This window comes from Hyaena hyaena, unplaced genomic scaffold, assembly GCF_003009895.1.
Source record: "Hyaena hyaena isolate Hyena2069 unplaced genomic scaffold, ASM300989v1 scaffold_71, whole genome shotgun sequence".
Lineage (NCBI taxonomy): Eukaryota > Metazoa > Chordata > Mammalia > Carnivora > Hyaenidae > Hyaena > Hyaena hyaena.
The window spans coordinates 569,829-594,926 of NW_024080704.1; the positions used below are offsets into that span (position 1 = coordinate 569,829).

At 42.9% G+C, this 25,098-nt stretch overlaps 2 protein-coding genes and 1 long non-coding RNA gene across 3 annotated transcripts in view; 1 reads left to right on the forward strand and 2 right to left on the reverse strand.

The window, feature by feature from the left end:
• PLCD4 (phospholipase C delta 4) overlaps positions 1–4,665 on the reverse strand; it is a 25,618-nt gene extending 20,953 nt beyond the window's left edge. The window contains exon 1 of the mRNA XM_039233185.1: positions 4,554–4,665. The gene's annotated coding sequence lies outside the window, so the exon portion shown is untranslated. The remainder of the gene's footprint in view (positions 1–4,553) is intronic.
• LOC120232450 lies at positions 4,016–25,038 on the forward strand. The gene is made up of 3 exons (XR_005528571.1): positions 4,016–4,139; positions 5,299–5,430; positions 24,757–25,038. It is a non-coding gene; the product is annotated as an uncharacterized LOC120232450 (long non-coding RNA).
• The window catches only part of CNOT9 (CCR4-NOT transcription complex subunit 9), a 29,200-nt gene continuing 15,892 nt past the window's right edge, over positions 11,791–25,098 (reverse strand). Inside the window, exons 5-8 of the mRNA XM_039233186.1 lie at positions 19,272–19,381; positions 16,637–16,735; positions 16,348–16,439; positions 11,791–13,922 (exon numbers count right to left, since the gene is read on the reverse strand). Coding sequence (XP_039089117.1) covers positions 13,754–13,922; positions 16,348–16,439; positions 16,637–16,735; positions 19,272–19,381 — 470 coding nt within the window. The 3' untranslated portion in view covers positions 11,791–13,753. The remainder of the gene's footprint in view (positions 13,923–16,347; positions 16,440–16,636; positions 16,736–19,271; positions 19,382–25,098) is intronic.

Here is a 25,098-nt window from a genome sequence, read left to right on the forward strand (position 1 = left end):
AGGTAGTTCATCTACATAGTCTCCAGCTTTTTTTACTTCTAGTTTGAGTTTGGTAGACTCTGAGGCTTAGAGAGGCTAAGAAACTTGCGTCGAATCACATAGGGATTCAGAATTTAAAGCCAAATGTGTCTGATTCTAAAGGCTCTGCTATTTCCCATAGTCAAGTCCAGACAGGGCTACACCAGAGCCTTCTACCCAATACCCCACAGTCCACTGTGTAACCTATACTGTCCTTCTTAGCTCGTGATTATTAAGGGGCACCATCAAGCTGGCTTCCCCCTTTCAGAACCTGGAATCTCTCCCTATCCCAGCCTTCCCTTCTCCAGATGGAATGACCCCAGCTTCTCCATCTTGGGAGCCCTCTTCACACTCCTGTGCAGATCATCCAGCTCCTGGGGGCCGGGGCAGAGTGGCTCTTTTGACTCTTCTGTGACACTTAGTGCCATACTTGAAAAATGAGCCGTCTCTTTCTGCCTTCACATAGAAAAGCACATTTTATACTCTTTGGCTGAACAGTTATTCTCAGTTTAATGGACCAGGTAAGTTATAGAGTCTCAGAACTGCATTTTCTTAAAATTTTTAAATGTTTATTTATTTCTGAGGGAGACAGACAGACAGACAGAGAGTGTGAGCAGGGAAGGGGCAGAGAGAGACAGAGACTTAGAATCTGAAGCAGGCTCCAGTCTCTGAGCTATTGGCACAGAGCCCGAAGTAGGGCTCGAACTCACAGACCACAAGATCATGACCTGAGCTGAAGTCAGACGCTTAACTGACTGAGCCACCCAGGCGGCCCAGAACTGCATTTTCAGGTCTTCTCTACCTGCTAAAAAAAAGAGAACCTTCTTTAAGATCTATGCTAATTTAGGACCTGGATAAGTTGTCCTAGTAGGTAACAACAAACTTCCTTAGAAAAGAACTAGAAGACTTGATACGTAGTGCTTATAAGAAATTCTCAACTCTTTAAAAAAAAATTTTTTTTTATATAGTTTATTTATTTTTGAGAAAGACAGAGCATGAGTGGGGGAGGGGCAGAGAGAGAGGAAGACACAGGATCTGAAACAGGCTCCAGGCTCTGAGCTGTCAGCACAGAGCCTGATGCGGGGCTCGAACCCATGAACCATAGGATCTGACCTGAGCCAAAGTCGGATGCTTAACCAGCTGAGCCACCCAGGTGCCCCAGAAATTCTCAACTCTTGACACAATCTTTCTGGAACTGGCAAAGTTCCCGAAGCATAAAGCTCTATGCGTTGTATAATCAAAGGAATAGAATAGTTGTGGTTTTTAATTGATAAGTTAAAATTTTGACAATGGTGAGTATCTAAAACACAAAAAGCATCTCTAAAATCATTCAGGTGGCGCTCCATTAAAAACATTGTGCAGTTCAACTCCCTCTATTTAATAAATGAAAAGCAGAAGCCAGAAATGTGATGTGACTTGTCTCAGGTCAAAGAGCCTATCTCCGTTTAGTTGGAAGAGCCTATAAATAGGAAGAGCCTATAATCTTTAGGAAAAATGTGGGGGTCACTGAAAATGCAACTTCCCTGACTATAGGACCCAAAGCAGAAGTCCAGAAATGCGAGGGACCTAATAATGAAGTTTTCCTTCCTTCCTTCCTTCCTTCCTCCTTCCTTCCCTCCCTTCCTTTTTAAAAGTAGACTCCACACCCAGTGTACAGCCCAACATGGGGCTTGAACTCGCAGCCATGAGATCAAGACCTGAGCTAATCAAGAGTTAGATGCTTAACCAACTGAGCCACCCAGGCGCCCCTATAGAAGACTTAGTTTCTAAAAGACTAGCAAACATGCAGGGGAAGGGAGAGGGAGAGGGGAAGGTTGGGAACCAGTCTGCATCTAAGTGGGAAGGACAACTCGAGGTAGCTCTCGGGAGAGAGAGAACCCCGAGACAGTTCCAAAATGCAAAGGTTTTGCTGGCTGAGGCTGAATATGTGAGCCTGGGTGAGACCAGAAGAAGCCTCTGGATGGACGAAGGGGCCAGAGTGCTTCATGAGAGCGAGAAAAACAGCTCTGCTACTTTGGGTGGCAATGCATTTTGGAATCTAAGGCTGCAAAGCTGAATGGAGACTGAAGTAAAAGGTGTTCTAAACGTCTCAGGTCCTCGGATTCTAGGGCAAGGGGCTCTAATCCCCCTTTGCCAACATCCTGCCTTATCTCCTCTCTGAATTTCAGCTCCCGTGTCTGGGGCATAGGGACTCGGGGATGGGGTGGGTCTCGGCCCTGGGAGAAGAAAGAATTACCTTCCCTTACACCCGTGTCTGGGAGCCTCCCTGGAATGTCCAGAAACACGGGAAGCACAGGAAGCCTAAGCTCCAAAGCTGGGACCCTCCTGTTTTGGAACCTACTTCCTCTCAAACAAGCCTTAGGGGGGAAAATCCTTTCTAAGTAGCCCAACACAAGGCTCCAACTCACGACCCTGAGATCAAGACCTGAGCTGAAACCAAGTCAGAAGCTTGACTGACAGGCCGCCCAGGTGTCCCTCTTTGGAAAATTATCTTAGACTTTTTATCAAACTCTTCCAGCCCCAGGGCTCGCCTTGTTCTTCCACTCCTGCTCCCGTTCCTGACTCGCTATTTGAAACCTAGATCCAGGCGACACGTGAGGGCCAATTCCAACTCAGGAGCTCCCGGACGTCAGAACTGGATTTCATTTTACAGAGAAGGGGGCTGAGGACTAGAAAGATGAACTGAACCGCCAGAGTCCTCGAATGAGTTAATTAAGTAGCAGCAGGTGAGGCCAGAACTAAGGTTCCGTGTGTCCAGCTCGGAGATTTCACCAGGCTCTGCCCTTAGAAAGGGTTTTGTCTCGGAAGCAGGTTAGGGCGCGGCTCCGGATCCGTGGGGGACATGGATGTTTTGTGTCTCCTCTCTGTCATCTTCTGCCCCCACCACGTCCCACTTAATAGCCTTTCTTTTCTTTCCTCCAGTTTCTCTCCCTCCCCATCGTGACGCCTTCCTTGTCCCTTCTCTCAGCTCACCCTTCTCTCCTGGTCCTGTCTGCCTGCCTACTTGCCCTCTTTCTTGTCAGCCTCTCCGCGCTCTCCTCTCCTCATCCTTCTCCCCACCCCTCCCCCCTCACCTCTTCTTCTTTCTTTCTCTTCTAATTCCCAACAGCTCTGGTTCTCGTCCCCTGTGGAGATTTTTGAGACTGGGGTCCAGGAGGGAGGAGGACACTCAGGAGTGCACCCCTCCGCTCAGCCTCACTTTCCCCGTATCCTAGGAGACCGACTGAACACACTGCCCCGAGAACGCGACTTAGAACCCGGGTATTCTAGGTCTTGCCGCATCCTCTGGTGTTTGACGGCAGGATGGGAAGGACGGTCACAGCTGATGCAGGTGCAGCGAGGAAAGAAGGGACAAAGGATCGGGAGTGGGAGCAAGAGCAAGACGTAAGAAACAGGATGAAGCCTGAGAGGAAGAGAGTAGTTCTTGACTGTTCACTCCCAGAGGCGGGTGTAGAGATCCTCCAGGCTACAGAGAATTACCTCTATAATACAGACGAGAGAACAGAGACAAAAAATAAGGTCGAAAGTGGCCAGGGCCGCCGAGTAAGATTTGGTCCTCAACCTACAGGTGGCTTCTGTCACCTAGAGATGGACTCTGACAGGGCTGCCAATGGTGCCAAAGACATTACTGTGAAATTCAGGGTGTCTCGGGGCTCTGCGAGGGGCAAGAAGAGAATCATTTTGCCTTCCCTCTTGCTTCTGAGCAGGACTATTGCCTGACCTGTTCATAGAAAGAGGACAGAATGGCTCTGGTCATAGGTCATAGCCCTCAGAATGTTAGAGCTCAAAGACTCTTCCATAACTCATCTAACCCAGAGGTTCCTGGTTATATCACTATCCCTTAGGAGAGTGTCTCAAAATAGAGATTCCCGAGCCCCACCCCAAATCGACCAGATCAGAATTTGCAAGGATGGGGCTCAGGAATATTTATTGTTAAAAAGAAGCCCCCACACACAAGTAAGTCGGGAAACCCTGAATTCCTATCCCAGCTCAGGAAGCTGCTGTCCGGAGTCGCATAGCTAGTTAAAGGCAGAGTCCGGACTAGAAGCAGGTGCGCTTCCCGGCACAGCACCCGGGCATGCCAGCAAGCTGCCCTGGCCCATCGAGCAGGCTGAGAACAGGTACGGAACTCAAACCTGGGCTCTTTCTAAGGAAATCTCCTAACTCTATAGTTTCTATACTCTTCCTTGGGTCTTTGGTAATCCTCAACATTCTGTTAATTCATCTGTGCTAAAGCGTGGCTACTCCAATGCTCTCTCTTCCCTTACTAGGGTGGGGCTCGACTCTGAGGGGCAGCCCTGGGGGGCTAAGAGGTCCCCATATAAAGAGGTGACTGCCACAGCCAGGGAGGAAAACGGTAAATCAGAGGGGATGAGCTAGGGAGAACCGGGAGGTAGGAGTCTTGCAGACCTGTTATGGCTAAGGAGTCTGGGGTACGATTTAATCAGGGTGGATAAGCATGTGGGGGGCAGAGGCCGGCACCTAGGCAGGGCAGAGCTTGGAGCAGAGGCTGGTCGGAGGCCCCGGGCCCTTACCGTGGGCAGGAGAGCAGTCCTGTGTCTGTGAGCTCTGCGATGCCCTCTCCTGTGGGCGGAGGAAACCCAGCTGGATTCTTTGCTCCTCTCGCTCCGCTCCCCGCTCCGCTGCCTTCCTCCTCTTTTCTGCAGTTTACTGCTCTGACCGGCCGACTCGCAGCCGAAAGGAAGGAGTAGGGTGGGGAGAGGTGTGAGCTCTCTCCTGGGTCCGGCCCTTCCAACTCTTAAAGGCCCAGGACACAGGTCATCGCCAGGGGGTTTTGGGGGAGGGGTGGGTAGAAAAGGATTAAGGGAGGAGGAGCCTAGCCGCCCTTCATCTTGATGGCTGCCCTCCCTGACCCCAGTCCTGCAGCGGCTCTCAAAGTGAAACCCAAGGAGTGTCTGCGTGGCGGTGCTCCGTGAATCACGGCTTTTCAGTCCGCAGTTTCTCCCGGCATGTTGACCGGCTGTCTCTGCCCTTATTTCATCTGGCTCCTTTCCAGGGTGTCTGTTCCGCCGGTCTGCTGCTGTGTCTTTCAGGGCTCTCAGTCTAGCTCTGTGGCACAGGGAAAGGAAAAAAGAAATAGGGTGGGAAAGGAGGAAGATGAGGAGAAAGGGAGGAGAGGAGAAGAGTGGAAAGGGACAGGTTAATATCTCTGCCTATTTTGGGCCCTTGCTAAATATTGAAGGACTTGCACGCATAAACGCATCAAACAACTCATTTGTTCTTCCTTTACATTTATTCATTCTGCGAACATTTGTTCAGCACCTCCAATGTGCAAGGACATGGATGCGTGTTTATAAAGATGTGTGCAGAGATGGCACGAATTCGTATGTAAGAATCAAGGGCAAAAAAGTGGAGCACAAGATTGGAGAGACACCCACGGGGGAAAGAAAGGTAATGAGCTTCTTGCAAGGTGAATGAATAGGTGGCTGAAATAGAAACCAACACTGAGGAAGAGGGACCAATTTAGGAATTATAAAAGGCTTTACTAAAATGTGTTAAAAATTTTTTTAAATGTTTATTTATTTTTGAGAGAGAGACAGAGAAAGAGAGAGAGAGAGAGAGCAAGTGGGGAGAGGGTAGAGAGAGAAGGAGATACAGAATCCGACACAGGCTCCAGGCTCTGAGCTGTCAGCACAGAGCCCTACGCTCTAACCCACAAACCACAAGATCATGACCTGAGCCAAAGTCAGACACTTAACTGACTGAGCCACCCAGGCGCCCCTAAATTGTGCAAGGCTTTATTATGGCTCCATACCTCACACGGAGAGACTGAGGCCCAGAGAAGTCTAGGCAATGTCCTGGACTCACACGTCGGAGGCGGAGACAAACAGGCTCTGGCACTCTCCCAAGCACCGTGAGCTGGGACCTACTTCTGCTCTGCCTTGGAAAGGCTGTGGGGTATAGAGCTTTCTGGACCAGCGGATGGGAATCAGGCAGCTGAGGGCACAGGGCACAACCCAGGACTTAGACTTCTGGGGATCCTTTTCCAGGGAGGTGTGTTTTAATCATAGGCACAGAGGGAGCTAACTGTATGAAATGATGTGATTTTAAGTGTGCTGAGATATGGTTACCTCTCATGGCTCCCCCAAACACCCCTCAAGGACCTAAATTCTACCATTAGTGGTTATTTATAGCTAAACCTTTAGTCCCATTAAAATAAAATCCTCCTAAGTGATTACCATAAATGTCAGGATTGTGGTTACTTGTGGGAGGAAGGAGAGTTGTGACGGGACCATATTCATAGCTGGCTTCTGAAATGGTTGGCTGAGTTCTATTTTCTAGTCCTGGGAGCTAACAACGCTCTTCCCTTTATAACTTATTCAATGATACATTTGTTTTTCTTTTTTGAGAGAGAGAAAGAGTGCAAGTGAGAGAGGGGCAGAGAGAAAGAGGGAGAGAGAGAGAGAGAGAGAGAAGCAGGGCTTACCTGATACAGGGCTGGAGCTCACCCGATGTGGATTTGGAGATCACCTGATGTGGGACTCGAACTCAGAAACACTGAGATCATGACCTGAGCTCAAGTCAGATGCTTAGAACCTGAGTCACCTAGGCACCCTTTCTTTTTTTCTTTCTTTCTCTTTCTTTCTTTCTTTCTTTTTCTTTTTTCTCTCTCTCTCTTTCCTTCCTTCCTTCCTTCCTTCCTTCCTTCCTTCCTTCCTTCCTTCCTTCCTTCCTTCCTCCCTCCCTTCCTTCCTTGCTTCCTTCCTCTTTCTTTCTTTTAAAGTAATTTTATTATTTAAAACATTTCTGTTTATTTATTTTTGAGAGAGAGACAACATGATCAACAGAGGGGACAGAGAGAGAGAGAGAGAGGGAGACACAGAATATGAAGGAGGATCCAGGCTCTGAGCTGTCAGTGCAGAGCCTGACGCGGGGCTTGAACTCACAAACTAAGAGATCATGACCTGAGCTGAAGTCAGACGCTTAACTGACTGAGCCACTCAGGTGCCCCAGTAATTTTATTTTATTTTTTAATTATCTTTTAATGTTTTATTTATTTCTGAGAGAGAGAGAGAGAGAGAGACAGCTTGAGCAGGAGAGGGTCAGAAAGATTGGGAGACACAGAATCCGAAACAGACTCCAGGCTCTGAGCTGGCAGCACAGAGCCCGATGCGGGGCTGGAACCCACAAACCATGAAATTATGACCTGAGCTGAAGTCGGACACTTAACCAACTGAGCCACCCAGGCACCCCTTAAAGTAATGTCTACACCCAACGTGAGGCTCAAACTTGCAACCCTGAGATCAAGAGTCACATGCTCTACTGACTGAGCCAGCCAGGGACCCCTAACTATATACATTTTCTTTATGTAGTTTTCTATGTCTGTTACAATAAGAGGGTTTCCAGTTTTGGCAAGTGTTAATTTCTGACATTTTATTGTTTTCCCACAGTTTATAAGTTGTTTCCATATTCTTCAGAGAGCAGGTTTTTTGTTTTTGATTTTGAAAAATTTCTACATCCAATATGGGGCTTGAACTCAGGACCCTGAGATCAAGATTCACATGCTCTTCCAACAGAGCCAGCCTGGTGCCTCTGAGAGCAGATTTTGATAAAGGAAGAGGAGTATACAGGGTGGGGAGGCTGAGGACGGAGGCCAGAGGCTGTTCATGGGGAATAGACGATTAAGAGAGCACCACAACTTAAATGGTGCTGGCTTCAGCTTTTACTTAACAGAGCCCCTGTCTCATATGCTTGTCTTTCTCTCCCATTTCTACTCCCCTAACATCATCACATCCTTAGTTTTCCACACTTTTGTTTCACATTCCTCACTTCGTCTACACCCTTGGGTTATATGTGGTTTGCCTCTTTCTATTTGCCTCACCTACTTGCTGCCCAATTTCTTCCCTTCTTCCCTTGGTGAGGGGTATTATCATTCCTCCTGGATTTCCTAGGAGAGTTCAGATCTCAGATAGTCTTTTTCATACTAACATTCCCCAGATCATGTGCTCTCATTTTGGGGGCAGGCACATGGGAGACCATCACAAGGTTAGAACGGTCCAAACAGTGGCTTAGAAGACGTGTCCACGGCAGGATGCTCTATAGAGGGAGGGAGCGGACAGACAGGGCCCCGGTTCAGGAACTGTCCCTGTGATTTGGTCGTTCCTATGTCCATAATGATCCTGGCCCTTCCCCGCTGTTGTCTATTATTAACAGATCCAGAAACTTGATCATGGCAGCAGCAGCAGAGGGATTTTCTGGGAACCATGCCCAGGAAAGGCCCAGAAGCCCTAAATTGAAATGAAGGGGCAGCTGGCAAAGAGGGACACCTAAACACCGTCCTGTCCTGCTACCACACAATCAAATATAGACTCTTCTGATACACAGTGGAGAAGCCTTAAAATCTTGCTTCTTAGGACTAGAGTCAGTTCCCCAGTCTGTCCAGCCTAACTATTCAAACTTCGGAAATGAAGCCCATCTTCTTTGCGGTCAGAAACGCTTCTCAAAATATTAAATTCCACTTTAAAAATAATCAATAAGAGACCACTTATGGAATTAAAAGCCAGGATATGCAACTTCAAAAGCCAGAGAATATATAGCCATTTCTCTAAAAACAAAACAAAACAAAACAAAAAAACAAAATAAAACAAAAAAACAAAGGGGAAGGGAAACAAGGAAGTATAAAATGAACCAGAGGACAAGATGATGGAAGTTAGAACAAAAAATACAAATGGTATCTCCCTCTCTCTCTCCACCCCTCCCCTACTCTCTCTCAAAAATGAATAAACATTAAAAAAAAAAAAAAAAAGAGTGCCTAGGTGGCTCAGTTGGTTAAGCATCTTTGGCTCAGGTCATAATCTCATGGTTTGTGGGTTCAAGCCCTGTGTTGGGCTCTGTGCTGACAGCTCAGAGCCTGGAGCCTTCTTCCGATTCTGTGTCTCCCTCTCTCTCCGCCCTTCCCCTGCTCGCTCTGTCTCTCAAAAATGAATGTTAAAAAATTTTAGGGGCACCTGAGTGGCTCAGTCGGTTGGGTCTCCGGCTTTCGCTCAGGTCATGATCTCACGATTCGTGGGTTTGAGCCCCGCGTCGGGCTCTGTGCTGACAGTCAGCTCAGAGCTTGGAGCCTGTTTCAGATTCGATGTCTCCCTCTCTCTCTGACCCTCTCCTGCTCACGCTGTCTCTCTCTCTCTCTCTCAGAAATAAATAAAACATTAACAAAATTTTTTTAAAGTTAAAAAATTTTTTACAAAGTTTATTTATTTTGAGAGAGGCAGAGAGCACAAGTGGGGGAGGAGCAAAGAGAGGGAGAGAGAGAGAATCCCAAGCGTGCTCCACAGTCACTGCAGAGCTCAGCCTGGGGCTCAAACTCACAAACTGTGAGGTCATGACCCAAGCCAAAGTCAGGTGCTTAACCGACTGAGCCACCTAGGTGCCCCTTGTTTTCAATGTAAAGCTTCTGCGTATCTTTTGGTAGCCCTTCTCTACACCCACCATGGGGCTCAAACTCACAACCCTGAGATTAACAGTCCAAGCCCCATGTTGGGTGTAGAGATTACTCAAAAATTAATAAACTTAAAAAGTCACATGCTGTTCTGAGCCAGCCAGTCACCCCCATTATAAATATTTTTGAAATTCCAATTTTGTTATATTTAGAAATGCTTTTTTGTTTTTTGCATATTGACTTTGTATTCCAGGACCTTGCTAAATCCATTAAATTCTGAGTTTGGAGATTCTTTTGGGTTATCAATGTATACAGTGTGTTTCAGATACTTTTTTCCCTTTACTATCCTTTTATTTTCTTGGCTCAGCACAGAGGCTTGGGTGATGAGTAGACATCTTTGTCTTGATCACGTTATGGAAGAGGATTTCAGTACTTTTTCATTGAGAGGTTTACTGTAGAGTTTTTGTTGATACATTAGATTAAGAAGCCCTTCTATTTCTGGTTTTCAAAATTTGTTCTTCTTTTAATCAGAATAGGTATTGAATTTGATAGTATTCTTTTGTACATCTGTCTAGACAATTGTGTAGTTTTTCTTATTCAGTTGATTATGTGAATTGCATTGATTAGTTTTCAAGTGTTGAATCAATCTAGTAATTTTACAGTAAACCGAGATTAAGTATAGTGCATTATCATTTGTATATATTGCTAGACTTGATTTGCCGATTTCTTCCTGGGAATATTCCTTCCACATTTATAGAAGAGTTCAGCCCTTGATTTTCCTTTGGGATATCCTTGATAGATTTTGATGGCTTCAAAAGTGAATGGGGACCTGTTCCCTAATTCTATTGTCTCTGGAACTTTATGGAAGATTGGTGAGTGTGTTAAGATCTGAGTGATATCCTTTTCCCTTTTTTAAAAGCCAAAATGTGATTTTTTTTAATGTTTTGAGAGTGTGTGTGCATGAGTTGGGGAGGGGTAGAGAGAGGGAAAGAGAGAATCCCAAGCAGGCTCCACTTGGCTCAGGGCACAGCGTGACCAGGGACTTGATCTCATGGCCACAAGATCATGACCTGAGCCAAAACCAAGTCAGACATTTGACTGAGCCACCCAGGTGCTCCCCCTTTTCTAACATTTTTTTTGTGATCTAAGGTCTATAAGGGTTTGTCAATTTTATTGATGTTCTCAAGGGAATGACTTCCTACTTCATTTCCTTTGTTGCATGTTTTCTATTTCGTTGACTTTTGCCTGTTTTGTATTTTTCTCTATTTTTTTGAAATTGCTATCCTTTCCCAGTTTGACATAAAACTTAGATCACTTACTTCATCCTTTCTTCTATAATATGTAATATGTGAATTTAAAGTAATAAGTATTACTTTACTGGTTTTGATATGGTTATCAGAAGTTTTTTTTCTAATTTCATTTGTGATTTCTTCTGTGACCCATGGGTTACTTACAACTGTACTGCTTGCTTTTAAAAGTTTTGGACTTTCCAGTTTTCTTTTCCCTAACTTAATTCCAGAGAATTAAGTGTTCAGAGGACATTTTAATCTTTTCTGAAAAATTTTGAGGGTTGATGGTGTGCTGTGACCGGTTTTGGTAAACACTTCTGGCATAATTGAAGACAATATGTATACGGTTGGTTTTGAGTGTAGTGCTCTATATGTCAATTAAGTTAGGTGTTGTTCAACTTACCTGTTAGATCAACTTTTTAAATGTATTAAAATCTTTAAAAAAAAAATTCCACAGCATTCAGGAATTTCATTTCATTCTTTTCTTTCCTATTCCAAATGTTTTACTTGGACTTTTGACAGCAATAACTTTATCTCCCCCCACTTCTCTCAGCCTTTGAGCAGCAGGGAGAGTGAGCAAGGGAATGCTATAGACAGTAAGGAGTCTCTCCCATATTAAGTTCTGGCCACTACAGGCAGGAGTGAGGTTCCATTTCAGCAAAAGACATTTTACCAGATTAAGGGCACCACCCCAGTCTCCCAAGCAGCTTTGACACATCAGCAGGACTCTTCCCAAGGGACCTAGCCACAAAGGAACCATCACTGCTCTCTTGGCAGAACAGCGTGTTTGTGTAGATGAACAGATGGCAGAGGCAGGGGTGACAAGGATCATGTGACCAGAGTGTCTAGATATCTAGACATTGACAAAATCAAGTCTCGTTTAAAGGAAAAATTATTTTTATAAAAACAGAAACAAGGTTTTATTTCAATCCTGTTAGGGTGTGAGAGGGATGGAAAACAAAAACTGAAGGGAAGGGGTCTCTTTATACACATAAGGCATCAGGATCAACTACAAGGAATAATACCCATTTTCACCCTTCCCCCAACTCCTGTGTTCGGCCCAAGACCAGCTGAGAATAGATGGAACAGGACTCAAGACACTATTGGCACAGTAACAGGGCCAACGCACCAAAAGATGGAGAGAGAAGAGAATTTCCCAGGGAGCAAGGCCCTGGGCCTCAGCTGCTTCCTCAGAGGAGGGGGAGCAAGAAAACTTTGGCTCGGCAGGAAGGCAGTTGGCAAATATCAGGGACACCTTGGCTGGACTCTCCAGATCACGGACGCAGGGCTGAACGAAGTCCAGACGTCTATCTGGTCCGTGTTGTTCTCTGCTTTCTCCAAGACCTCTTCTCTTCAGGCTTGAGACTGAGAGCTGACCTGGTTCTCCTCTTCATTTTCGGAAGGCAGGGGAGTAAGTGCTTATTCTACCCTTTCTATGTCTAGGCTACTCAAGGACTACTTTCTTGGTTCTAAAGAGACAGAAGCCAACTAACGAGACCGGCTTGACAAGTCGGCTCGAAAGAGCCCTCATGTTGGCAAAACTGCCTCTGCGAAGGTTTCTCTGAGCTTGTCCCTCCAGCCTCCCCCCCCCGCCGCCACCTCGTCCAACTTACTCAGAGGCATCTTCATTTGTGTGAGATGTGGACAGAAAATACTGTCTTTCTCTAGACTAGGATTAATAATCCCATCTATGATTGGAAATGGGGATTGGAGCAAGCAGGTGTTGGCAGGGGGAAGGACTAGAGGAAAGCAAGGCAGTCTACACTGTGTTACAGATTCATGCCAATGTGCTGTGAAGAATCAACTAGAGCTCCAAAGAGAAGGGGGACTCTCAGACACAATATGAACAAATGGAAATATTTTAATGTCAACCCTGTAATTCCCAGAGACCAACTGGGAATGTGTCAAAAAAAAGAAAAAAAAAAAAGATTTAAGTGAAGCAGTCCTCCGTCTTAAATCTTGAGTGAGTTCATTCAGCTAATACCACTTTGAGTACAATTATGAAGACAGATGGAGCTGCAGGAAGACCTACTAAAGCAAAGAATGGGATCGAGTAACTTATCACCTTGATCCCACACACCTCCCCTTTAAAAGTCACCCAGAAAATCTCTCCAAGGACTGGAATTAAAGGAGAGGTCCACTGCTGTCTCTTCTCCCCCAATACAATACTCTTCTAGGACAGCCTGATGAATTAAAACACCTGTTGAAGTTTTAATAGGAGGGATGTAAAAAAGGAAAAACACAGAGATTTGGAAAAAGTTAGCAGCTAGAGCCAGAGTCAAGGTTAGGGTCCTTGTGGCATCCAGAACAGGGGGGCAGAAGAATAGAAAGGGAAGGGAAAGAGGCGGTGGGGTCCTGTTGTCCTTTGGCTTTGTTTCTCCCCTGCCTCCCATTCCTCCCCACAGTTCATGCAGCTATTGGCCTGCTAGAGGGGATGTAATGCCCAGACCAACTTTTATTAAGCTTATGCAGCTAACAGATTTGTAAACAGTGCCAATTGACAAAGTTTTGCTGAGTATTACAGCTTGTGTCCACTAAACATACCTCTCTCTGACATTAAAACAAAAGACCAAAGTAAACAAATACTGAGAGAGAGGATGAAGAGACACATCTTGAGTCTTCCAGGAAGGCAAAATAAAAAAATGCCACCTGGCTTGGTCCCAGGCGTTCAGCATGCCTACCGTGCTGTCGCCGCCACCTTGCCCCATCTCCCTGCCAGTGGCTGGTAGAGGTGGGGGAGAAGGGCCATCTCGGGCATGCTGCAGACACAGCATTTGCTGGTGTTGACACCCTCCTGGAGCTGTGGTGGCAGACTGCTGTGTCAGGAGCCCATCTCCTGGGAGGAGTGGAGGGAGCCCAGGTCCTGGAGGCGGCCTGAGATGGCAGCCCACACTCCTCAAATGGGGTCACCTTGCCCCTTTTCTCCAGTGCAGTTCAGCGTTGAGGTTGTCTATTCCCGGTCGGCGGTAAAACCTGAGCTGTTTTCCTCGCAGGTTCCCCCTCCTGTCCCCAATGTGGGGGAGCAGTGGAAGGGAGCAGGAGAGGATCACTGAGGGGGCAGGGGGATACCCCGGGGATCGGTGACCTGACCCTCTTGCAGGTTCTTCACCAGTTGTGCAAGCCAGCGTTTCGTGGTGGTGTCGTCTTTTAGCACCTGGGCAAAGGTCGTGTCCTTCAGCTGGTCAGGGAGGCACTGCCTGAGCGCTTCACGTGCCCTACACCAGAGACAAACAAGCCAACAGGGGAGACCAGCAAATAAATCCACATTTGGGGGAAAGGGAAGAGGTTCTGTCTTAGATATACACATGCAGAATCCTGGGAGTTCATATGAAGTTCAGTCAAGGTATCTTAATCCATTAAAATTCTTTAAAACTTGTATTAAACATGGGCTCAGAAGTCTCCAGGATCTGTCGTCTGTGAATACTTTCAGAATGAGGCCTCAATGTGGAATTTCATGATAAAACAAAATGGAATGAAATGGTGCAAGAGTTCACCCGAATTCCAACTGGTTTCTTATTTATAAATTTTTTAAAATGTTTATTTTTGAGAGAGAGAGAGAGAGAGAGAGCGAGTGTGAGCAGGGGAGGGGCAGAGAGAGAGGGAGACACAGAATCTGAAGCAGGCTCCAGGATCTGAGCAGTCCTCACAGAGACTGATGCAGGGCTCAAACTCACAAACTGTGAGATCATGACCTGAGCCGAAGTTGGTCGCCTAACTGACTGAGCCACCCAGATGCCCCATGCTTTCTGATTTATTACAATAAATACTGTCAATATGCTCATGACAGAAATAGATGGGTTACAGTAAGTGAAACATTTCTAAAATCAGTACATGAATAGGGGAGATGACTTGACTCATAGTATGATAAATTAATGAATCTTAATTCTGAATCAATATAAATTTGTGCCTTTCCAAAAACTGCTTCAGTTTCTTTTTTTCTTTCCCTTTATTGTTTTTTAAAGTAAGCTCTATGCCCAATGTGGGGCTTGCACGCACAACTCCAAGATCAAGAGTTGCATGCTCTACTGACTGAGTCAGCTAGACCCCTGCTTCAGTTTCATAGTTAAAATGTTTAATAAAAGATGAGAAGTAAAAACAAAACTATGGCGGCAACATTATCAGATGAACTTTTAAATGTATCATTTTCTTTAAAAGATAACCAGAGGAAAATCAATCTGAAAACCTTAAAAAGGTAAACGTTAATGATTTATACAGCTGTTTTGAATAAAGTTATGTATGGCTTTTGTTCTAATTTCTTCATACAAGTAGAATTTTATTTATTTTATTTTTTAAAAAATATTTTTATTTATTTCTAGGAGAGAGAGAGAGAGAGAGAGAGAGACAGACAGACAGACAGACACCGTGAGCAGGGGAGGGTCAGAGAGAGAGAGAGTCACAGACTCTGAAAAAGGCTCCAGGCTCTGAGCTGGCAGTCAGCACAGAGCCCGACGCGGGGCTCGAACCCACGAACTGCGAGATCATGACCTAAGCGAAAGTCGGACGCTTAACCGACTAAGCCACCCAGGCACCCCTGTACAAGTAGAATCTTAAATAAACATATTTCCAAACTGATGGAAATAGGAACCACTGAAGAACAGGACAAAAGGACAAAATGGTCGAAGAAATAGCCAGGACTTGAACAACCTCAGTGGGAGAAGGCTGTGTTCACATTAAATCGAGTTATCCCCATTCCTAGGAACACAGAAATTGTTCCATTATGTGGTTTAGCAGAACCTGAGCAAGTGGCTTTCAGCATGAATTATGGATTTACAAAGCAAAAGGTCAAACATTTCTAAAATGCATCATATCTACAATGTATGATTTCTGACAGAAAGATTATGAACATAGAAAATAAAATAATTAGCTCAAGGACTTTACAGGAATCAGAGAAAACTGAAAATATAATTCAAGAGCCCTGTGAGCTCCATTCCTTTCTTAAGAGAGCTTTGAAAATATACTTCTCTTTCTGAGCACCTGAAGCAGCAATAGAAAGCTCAAACCACAGAAGTAATGTATCATAAGGTTTGCTGGAAACGGACTAGATTCTCTGAACTTTTAGAGGAGGGCACAAGAGTCACAATGGGGAGACAAAACTCTTATTGTTATTATTTTTTTTAAGTAAGCTCTATGCTCAACATGGGGCCTGAGCTCATGACCCTGAGATCAAGAGCTGGATGCTCTACCAGCTGAGCCAGCCAAGTACCCCCAAAACTCTGATGCTTTTTTATTTTTAAGTTTTTATTTATTTATTTATTCTGAGAGAGAGAGAGAGAGAGAGAGAGAGAGCGCGCGCGCACACAAGCAGATGAGGGGGCAGAGAGAAGGAGAGACAGACTCTCAAACAGGCTCCGTACCATCAGTGCAGAGCCTGATATGAAGCTTGAACTCACCAACTGTGGGATCATGACCTGAGCTGAGATCAAGCGTTGGACATTTAACTGACTCAGCTACCCAGGCAGATCCTCTGATGGATTTTTAAATTCAGCACTTTAGATTTTAAAAGGATTTAATTAAGTTCTATCAGATTAACTTAGTTATATCCATTGCTTACCCAGAAGATAAAGGAGCTATGCCACGAGACAGGGCAACCATTCACCCAGAGTATTTCCTCAAAGCCCCATAAATCCTGTAAATGTTTACCTGGGATTATCTGAGAGTCGAAGGTAACATCTCACTACATGCTTCAGCAGACGGGCGGAAGGCTCTTTGGATAGCTGCAGGACCATCTTACCCTATTTTCCCCCAAAATGGTGTGGGGTAGGAAAAAACACACAAAACACAAAATAATTCTAGTTGACATCAGAGATCAGACATTTCAAGAATCATTATAGAAGGTTCCAGAATGCTGTTCAGTGTCAACTACAAAAGGGGCTTAGCTGTGTAATCACAAGTAACTGTAAGGGGGATAGAGAGAGATGAAAGAACTCACCAAGATCATGGCAACGTGGGAGAAACGCTCATATGTCTGACATATATATGCCAAACCTGTGTCATCTAAAAGGATCTTCTGGAGGATGAACGTGGCAACCTGGAGTAAAACAAAATTAAGGAGTCTAAAACGTTGCTCAGATTTGTCTTCCAAATGTTGATTCATCTCCTGGGAATAACTGTGAATAAGAAAATTAAGCAGAGACCCTGATATTATGTACAACTTACTCTCAAGATATGCATAAAGAAGATTCATAATACACATTACCATAGTGAACACTATGTGCCAGAATTTTTCCTACAGGCATAACATGCCTCATCTTATTTCACAATAAACCTGTGAGGTAGGTACTACTGTTATTCACATTTTCTATAAAAGGCAGATTCTGGGTAACTAACAATTTCTTAAAAATATAGATATTTTGGGGCATCTGAGTGGCCCAGTTGGTTAAGTATCTGACTCTTGGCTTTGGCTCAGGTCATGATCACACAATTTGTGAGTCTGAGCCCTGCATTAAGCTCTGTGCTGGCAGCGTGGAGCCTGCTTGGGATCCTCTCTCTCTCCCTCTCTCTGCCCCTCCCCTGCTCGCACACACACTCTCTCAAAATAAATAAACCTAGTTTGAAAACCTAGTTGTTTTTTCCATGGGCCAAGAGGAATTTAGAAATTTAGCTATGCCTTATCTCCTCCAAATGAGGGTAGTACAACTTTTCCTACTACTTTTTAAAATTAATTATTTTGAGAGAGTGCGCATGAGAGCAAATCCCAAGCAGGCTCCATGCCGTTAGCACAGATCCCAATTTGGGGCTTGAACTCACAAATTGTGAGACCATGACCTGAGCCTAAGTCTGATGTTTGATGACTGAGCCACCCAGGCATCCTATTTACTCTCTACCCCCAATGTGGGGCTCGAACTCATGACCATGTGATCAAGATGAAGAGCTGCATGCTCTTCCTACTGAGCCAGCCAAGTGCCCCTGTACTGAATGTTTAAAATAATTACATCTGCTTACATCCAATCCAGCAATAGATATTCATTGAATTAAATTAATTCGATATGACTAAACATACTTTAGGAGCAGAGGTTGGATGTTGCTAAAAATAGAAACTTGGAAAAGTAGCCTTGAGAAAAATCACATGACATGAAATTTAAAAAGTCGTAAATTATTAAAGGAAAAGAATAGATATGAAAGATACACAATATGGCATAACTGACGTTGCTGAGGCAAAAGAGCAGAACAACTTAAGGAGAAAACTATAGAAATTAACAAGAAACACAAGGTGTATGCTCTTCCAGAAAAAAATTGATAGATTATCAAATGAACTTGAAAATAACAAAAGCAGCTTATATACATCCACACAGAAAAGGCAAGTTCCCCAACAAAAGGATTAGCTTACACTGGCCCAAGATTCCACTGTACACTCAATATCAGAAGACAACAGGGCTACGGCAACAGAATTCTGACAGGGAAAGATAAGAATTTTATACCCAATCTGGCTGGCATTCACAGTTCAAGTGCAAAGTAAGAAAAGCTCAAAGCACACTTGAGTGTGCATAACAAATGTCTGGAATATACACTTAAAATTTTTTTTTAAATGTTTATTTATTTTTGAGAGGAGTGGAGGGGGGCAGACAGAGATGGAGACACAGAATCCAAAGCAGGCTCCAGGCTCCAAGCTGTCAGCACAGCTCACTCATGAGCCGCGAGATCATGACCTGAGCCGAAGTCGAATGCTTAACCGACTGAGCCACCCAGGTGGTCCTGGAATTGTACATGTTGTGGTGAGAAGTGGGTTCAGAGAAAAGTGAAAAATCCAGTGTTTAACTTTATATTCTTCTAAAGGGCCTGGATTTTGTTTTGTTTTGTTTGTTTTAGAGAGAGAGAGTAAACTAGGGAGAGGGGCAGAGGGGGAGAGAGAGAGAGAGGAGACAGAGAGAGAAAATCCTAAACAGACTCTACCCTGAGCATGGAGCCTGACTCAGAGCTTGATTCCATGACCCTGGGATCATGACCTGAGCTGAAATCAAGAGCCTGATGCTCAACCGGCTGAGCCCCGCAGGTGCCCCAGTTGGTTAGGTGTCCGACTTTGGCTCAGGTCATGATCTCACAGTCCATGGGTTCGAGCCCCAGTCGGGCTCTGTGCTGACCGCTCAGAGCCTGGAACCTCCTACAGATTCTGTGTCTCCCTCTCTCTCTGCCCCTCCCCTGCTTGCTCCCTGTCTCTCAAAATAAAACAAAGACATTAAAAAAAAAAGGTCATTTTATAACAATTTTTATCCAAAAGAGAAAACATATTCATAGATGTTTCTAAAAGCCTGAAGGGAGGCAGAAAATGATCCCAGGACTATAAACTGATCCAAGAGTCAACAAAATATAAAATGTAAGTTGAGGGGCGCCTGGGTAGCTTAGTCGGTTAAGCGTCCAACTTTCGCTTAGGTCATAATCTTGCGGTTCGTGGGTTCGAGCCCCGCGTCGGGCTCTGTGCTGACGGCCAGCTCAGAGCCTGGAGCCTGTTTCAGTCTGTGACTCCCTCTCTCTCCGACCCTCCCCTGCTCACGCTGTCTCTCTCTCCTAGAAATAAATAAAAATATTAAAAAAAATAAAAAATAAAATGTAAGTTGAAAAGCACATACTGTTTTAGAAAGTTCACTTCCAGATTCCATAATGCGCAAACACAAAGGGATGATTTCTGTTGTCAATAAAAAGTTGATTACTTCTTGCTCATCTGTTTTCACTAGGGCCCCTAAAGAAAATACAAAGAAAATTATTTAAGAGTGAATATTTTAAATTAAAAATTAACACTCACGCTGTCTCTCTCTCTCAGAAATAAATAAAACATTTTAAAAATTTAATTAAAAATTAACTTTAGAGTGAGTGTTCATCTAGCTAGTTGTGGTACTTAAATTACAGGGAACAATACATTGTAGTTCAGGTCAGAAAACCAGAGTCATGATGATTTAAAAAAAAAAAAAAAAAGGAAGAGAAAGCAGAGGTTGACTGTTATCAGTCAGCGTTTGATAAATCAGGTACCAGGTTTGGTTCACCACATAGCAGCAGTTCAGCCATCTAAATCATCTCTCTATCATTCTTGGTGGACAGCCACACAATGACATCATCATCTACTCTCCATTTATTTTAGGGAAGAGAGAAGAGTTCTGTATCAGTACTAAAGGATATCCCCAGGTAACAAAGAAATGGTGTTAATTTGAATCCTATTTCACATTGGACATAAAGAAACATTACTTCTTGGTTACTTAACTGTCACTCCTTCACCAAAGAGCACAATCATAGAAGGGTATACCTAAGCAAGAAACACACATACACCTGAACTTTAATCCTAGTCCTGCAACTAGTTTACCGAAGTTTGATACAGTTACCTTCTCTTTATAGGCAGAAGAGTCAGAACAAATGATTTTTGAAATTCATCCCAATTCTATTCTGTTGAGTTCTAAATTGACACCACTGACCAGGTAACAGACACAGTTCAGTGATATCTTCTCCATTCTGTACACAGGGAAACAGAACCTCATTAAACAAATGACTGGTCCCTGAGATGCCCAACGCATCAACTAGTTTTTATATGAAAGGCCTAGGCTAATTAGATCTGCAATGATTTAAATCAATCACTTTAGATTAGAAAGGAGTATTATTTATTTTCCTAAGAACTGGCAATCTACACATGTTAAACCCACAGCAAACAGCATATACAGTAATTTACTAATATGGCCTACAGCAGATATCAAATTACTATTTAATTTTGACTTTACATTTAAACGGGTTTAAAACCCATTCTGAGTTAATTTTTGTACAGAGTACAAGGTATAGATTTTGCTTCATGGTTTTACATATGGATGTCTAATTGTCCCACCACCATTTATCGAAAAGACCATTATCCTTTGTTCATGAAATATCTTTGCACCTTTGCAAGTATGAGTCAATTTCTAGACTCCCTATTTGCTCCATTGATCTACAAGTCTAGCTTTTCTCCAATACCACACTGTCTTTACAACCGCAGGTTTCCAGATCTTGAAATCAGGTAGTGCAGATCTTCCAACTTTGTCCTTCTTTTTAAAATCTGCCTATTCTAGCTCATTTGCCTTTCCATATAAATTTTAGAAACTGCTTGCCAATTTCTATATTTAAAAAAAAATTCTGCTGGGATTTTGCTGTAATTGTTCTAAGTCTATACATCAGTTTGGAGAGAACTCCTATCTCAGCAATACTGAATCACTGATATACCAATCACTGAACATGGTATATCTCTGCATTTATTTAGGTCTTCTTTGATTTCATCATTGTTTTATAGGTTTTGCTTTAGCTACAGATCTTGCACATTTTGTAAGACTTACACCCGAATTTTTCATGTTTTGGTGCTAATGTAGACGGTTAAGTTTTTAAAATTTCAATTTGACTGCTTTTGCTACCACATAAAATGATTCATTTTTGAATACTGACCTTATATCCTGCAACCTTGTTAAATTCACTAGTTCTAGTTGGTTTTTTTTGGGTAGGTTCTTCAGGATTTTTCTATGTAGTTCATCTTGTTGTCTGTGAATGAATCATCTTATTTTTTCAAATTTGTATGCCCTTTATTCTTTTCTCTTGCCTTATTGCACCAAGTAGGATTTCCAGAATGATACTGAATAGGAGTGGTAAGAATAAACATCCTTGCTTTGTTCTCAATCTTAGGGGACAATGCTTGATTTTTCACATTAACTATGATCTTATTGTAGGATTTTTTTTTTTTTAAACTTTATCAGGTTGAGAAAGTTCCTCTATTTTTACTTTGCTGGAGTTTTTATCATAAAGGGAGGCTGAATTCTGTCAGCTATTTTTTGTTTAAATGAAAGAAACGATCATACAATGTTTCTTCTTTAATCTGTTGATATGGTCAATTACACAGACTGACTAAAAAAAAGTTGTTTGTTTATTTATTTATTTACTTATGAAAGAAAAAATAAGAGCACATGCGAGCAGGGGTGGGGGAAGGAGAGAGAGAAAGAATCCCAAGCAGGCTCCAAGTCAGTACAGAGCCCAACATGAGGCTCCATCCCACTAACCTGGCAACATGACCTGAGCCGAAGTCAAGAGTCTGATGTTCAACTGAGTCACCCAGGCATCCCTAAGGTTCTATTTTTAAGTAATCTCTAAACCCAATGTGGGACTTGAACTCGAAACCCTGAGATCAAGAGTTGCATGCTCTACCAATTGTGCCAGGCATGCGACCCTATAATCAACTGATTTTTTTTAAATTTTTAAATTTTTTTTTAATGTTTATTTCTGAGAGAGAGAGACGCTTAACCGACTGAGCCACCCAGGCGCCCCTATAATCTACTGATTTTTGAAAGTTAAACCATCACATACCCCTGGGATAAACCCACTTGGTCATGATGATCCTTTTTATATATCATTGGACTTGATTTAACATTTTGTTGTGAATTTCTACATCTATGTTCTTGATGGATAGTGGCCTAAAGTTTTCTTACTATGTCTTTTTCTGGTTTATTATCAGAGTAATGCTGGCCTCAACAAGAACTTAGAAGCTTTCGGGGCGCCTGGGTGGCTTAGTCGGTTGAGAGTCCGACTTTTGCTTAGGTCATGATCTTGTGGTTCGTGGGTTCGAGCCCCACGTCGGGCTCTGTGCTGACTGCCAGCTCAGAGCCTGGAGCCTGTTTCAGTCTGTGACTCCCTCTCTTTCTGACCCTCCCCTGCTCACGCTGTCTCTCTCTCTCTCTCTCTCTCCTAGAAATAAATAAAACATTAAAAAAAAAAAAAAAGAACTTAGAAGCTTTCTATGTTCTGGAAAAGTTTCACAAAATTGGTATTATTTCTTCTTTAAATTTTTGGTAGATTTCATCAGTGAAACCATTTGGGCCTGGAGTTTTCTACACAGTGGAAGGTTTTTAACTGGAAAAACAATTTAATGTGAGACTATTCAGATTATCTGTTTTCTCTGGAGTACAGTTTGGCAGACTAAATCTTTCATAAAATTTGGCCATTTCACCTAAGTTATCAAATTTATGCACAAAGAGTTATTAGCAGTATTCCCCTATCATTCTTTTAATGGCTGTGGTCTGTTATAACATACACCCTTTCATTCCTGGTACTTATAATTTGTGTTTTCTCTTTTTCCCCCAGTCTATCCAGTTCCATTGAATTTTCTTCAGTAAAATATTGGGGGTGGGTGAAGTGGGTGAAGGTGGTCAAAAGGTACAAACCTCCAATTATAAGATAAATACGTACTGGGATTGCAATGTACAAGGACTATAATAACAATATTGTATTGCATATTTGAAAGTTGTTAAGACAGATCTTAAAGGTTCTCATCACAAAAAAATTTTTATAACTGTGTGTGATGGATGTTAGTAATGATTGTAGTAATCATTCTGCAATATACACATATATCAAATTGTTATGTTGTACATTTAAAACTAACACAGTGTTAAGAGTCAATTATATCTCAAAAAAAGTCAGTTTTTGGTTTCATTGATTCTATTGTTTTCCTGTTCTCGTTTTCAATGATGTATATTCTTTACCATTTCCTTCTGTTTAATTTAGCTTAATTTGCTTCTTTTTCTAGTTTCTTAAGGTGAAAAGGTTTGAACATTGATTAAAGACCTTTCTTCCTTTCTAGTATTAGCATTTTATGCTACAAATTTCCCTCTAAGCCCTGTTTTACCTGCACCCCGTTAAGTTTTGATAATGCTATTTTTATTTTATTTTCAAGTATTTTCTAATTTTTCATGTATCATTTCACTTATATTCAAACTTTTGTGATGACCTTTGAACTGTAAGCAAAAAGTCTAGGCCCAGGATTTACCTTCTGCTTGTACTCTCAACTGACTTGGAGAAATTAAGTTTCAGAAAATATATGCAAGGGCAAACAATTGGCTTAACACTGTCCTGAGTATGTTTTTTATCCTCATTCAGTTAAGTTTATCCCACCAACCCATAATGCATCATCTAACTGTAGTGGTCTAAAAACGAGCAGAAGTAGAATGTAATTTAAATCAGAATTAAGGATATAAATGTTTTCTTTTGGCTGGTACCTTGTTCATGTTTTAAATCCTCCGTGGGAAATTTTTATAACTTAAGAGCAGAAAACAATAATATATTGGGGGAAAAAAGTTTCTAACTATAGTACCACTTGAGAGGAGATGTAAAAAACAGTAACATTCACTTGCAGGATACAATAGCTATTCCTTAAATGTACAATAAAATGTCTCTCAGGGGCGCCTGGGTGGCTTAGTCGGTTGAGCGTCCGACTTTTGCTTGGATCATGATCTCACGGTTCGTGGGTTCGAGCCCCGCGTCGGGCTCTGTGCTGACTGCCAGCTCAGAGCCTGGAGCCTGTTTCAGTCTGTGACTCCCTCTCTCTCTGACCCTCCCCTGCTCACGCTGTCTCTCTCTCTCTCCTAGAAATAAAAACATTAAAAAAAAAATGTCTCTCAGAAGCACCAAACTTTTACTTTGCTTTTTTATCTTTTTAAAATTTATTTATTTTGAAAGACACAGAGAGAAAGCACAAGTTGGGGAGCGGCAGAGAGAGTGAGGGAGAAAAAGAATCCCAAGCAGCCTCCACATTGTCACTGCAGATCCCGATGTGGGGGCTTGGACTCAGGAACCATGAGATCATGACCTGAGCTGAAGATGGATGCTTAACCAACTGAGCCACCCAGGTGCCTCAGAAGTACCAAACTTTTGAAGTATACTTCCTGATCCACGGTTTATAATTATAAGGATATGAACACAGATTGAACACAAAAACAATAACCGAACAAAACCAAGTCTGTACAATCAATGTTCTTATTGGGGTGCTGAGTGGCTCAGTTAGTTAAGCATCTGACTCTTGGTTTCATGAGTTCAAGCCCCTCGTTGGGCTCTGTGCTGCCAGTGTAGAGCAGGCTTGGGATTCCCTCTCCTTCCCTCTACCCCTCCCTCTCTTTCTCTGTCAAAATAATTAAACTTAAAACAAAAAAGTTTATTAAAAAAATGAATATTATTATTGTTTGGTCAGTATATGAGTAAAAACTATGAGAGAAAGATACTGAAGGGTGAATGTGGAAAGAAATCGAAATCCTCCTCCTCCTCCTCCTCTTCTACTTTTTCTTTTAGTAGACTTCATGCCCAACACGGGCCATGGGGCTTGAACTTACGACCCTGAGATCAAGAGTTGCGTACTTTACCAACTGAGCCAGCCAGCACCCCTGGAAAGAAACCTTGAATGTATTTACTTTTCACAAATCCAAAGACACTTCTTTATTACCTGGGAGTCTGAGATCGGAAACAGCTAATGTATAAACATATTTTAGACACATCTCCCATAGTAAATATATGTGGAAACGTTAACTTTAGCATGCAAAAATTCAACTAGGTGAAGTAGAAGACAAACATCTGCAGTTATAGGAGAACAGTTCAGAGTTATAAAGAAAAACAAACAAAACAGCAGCTCAAATTCTT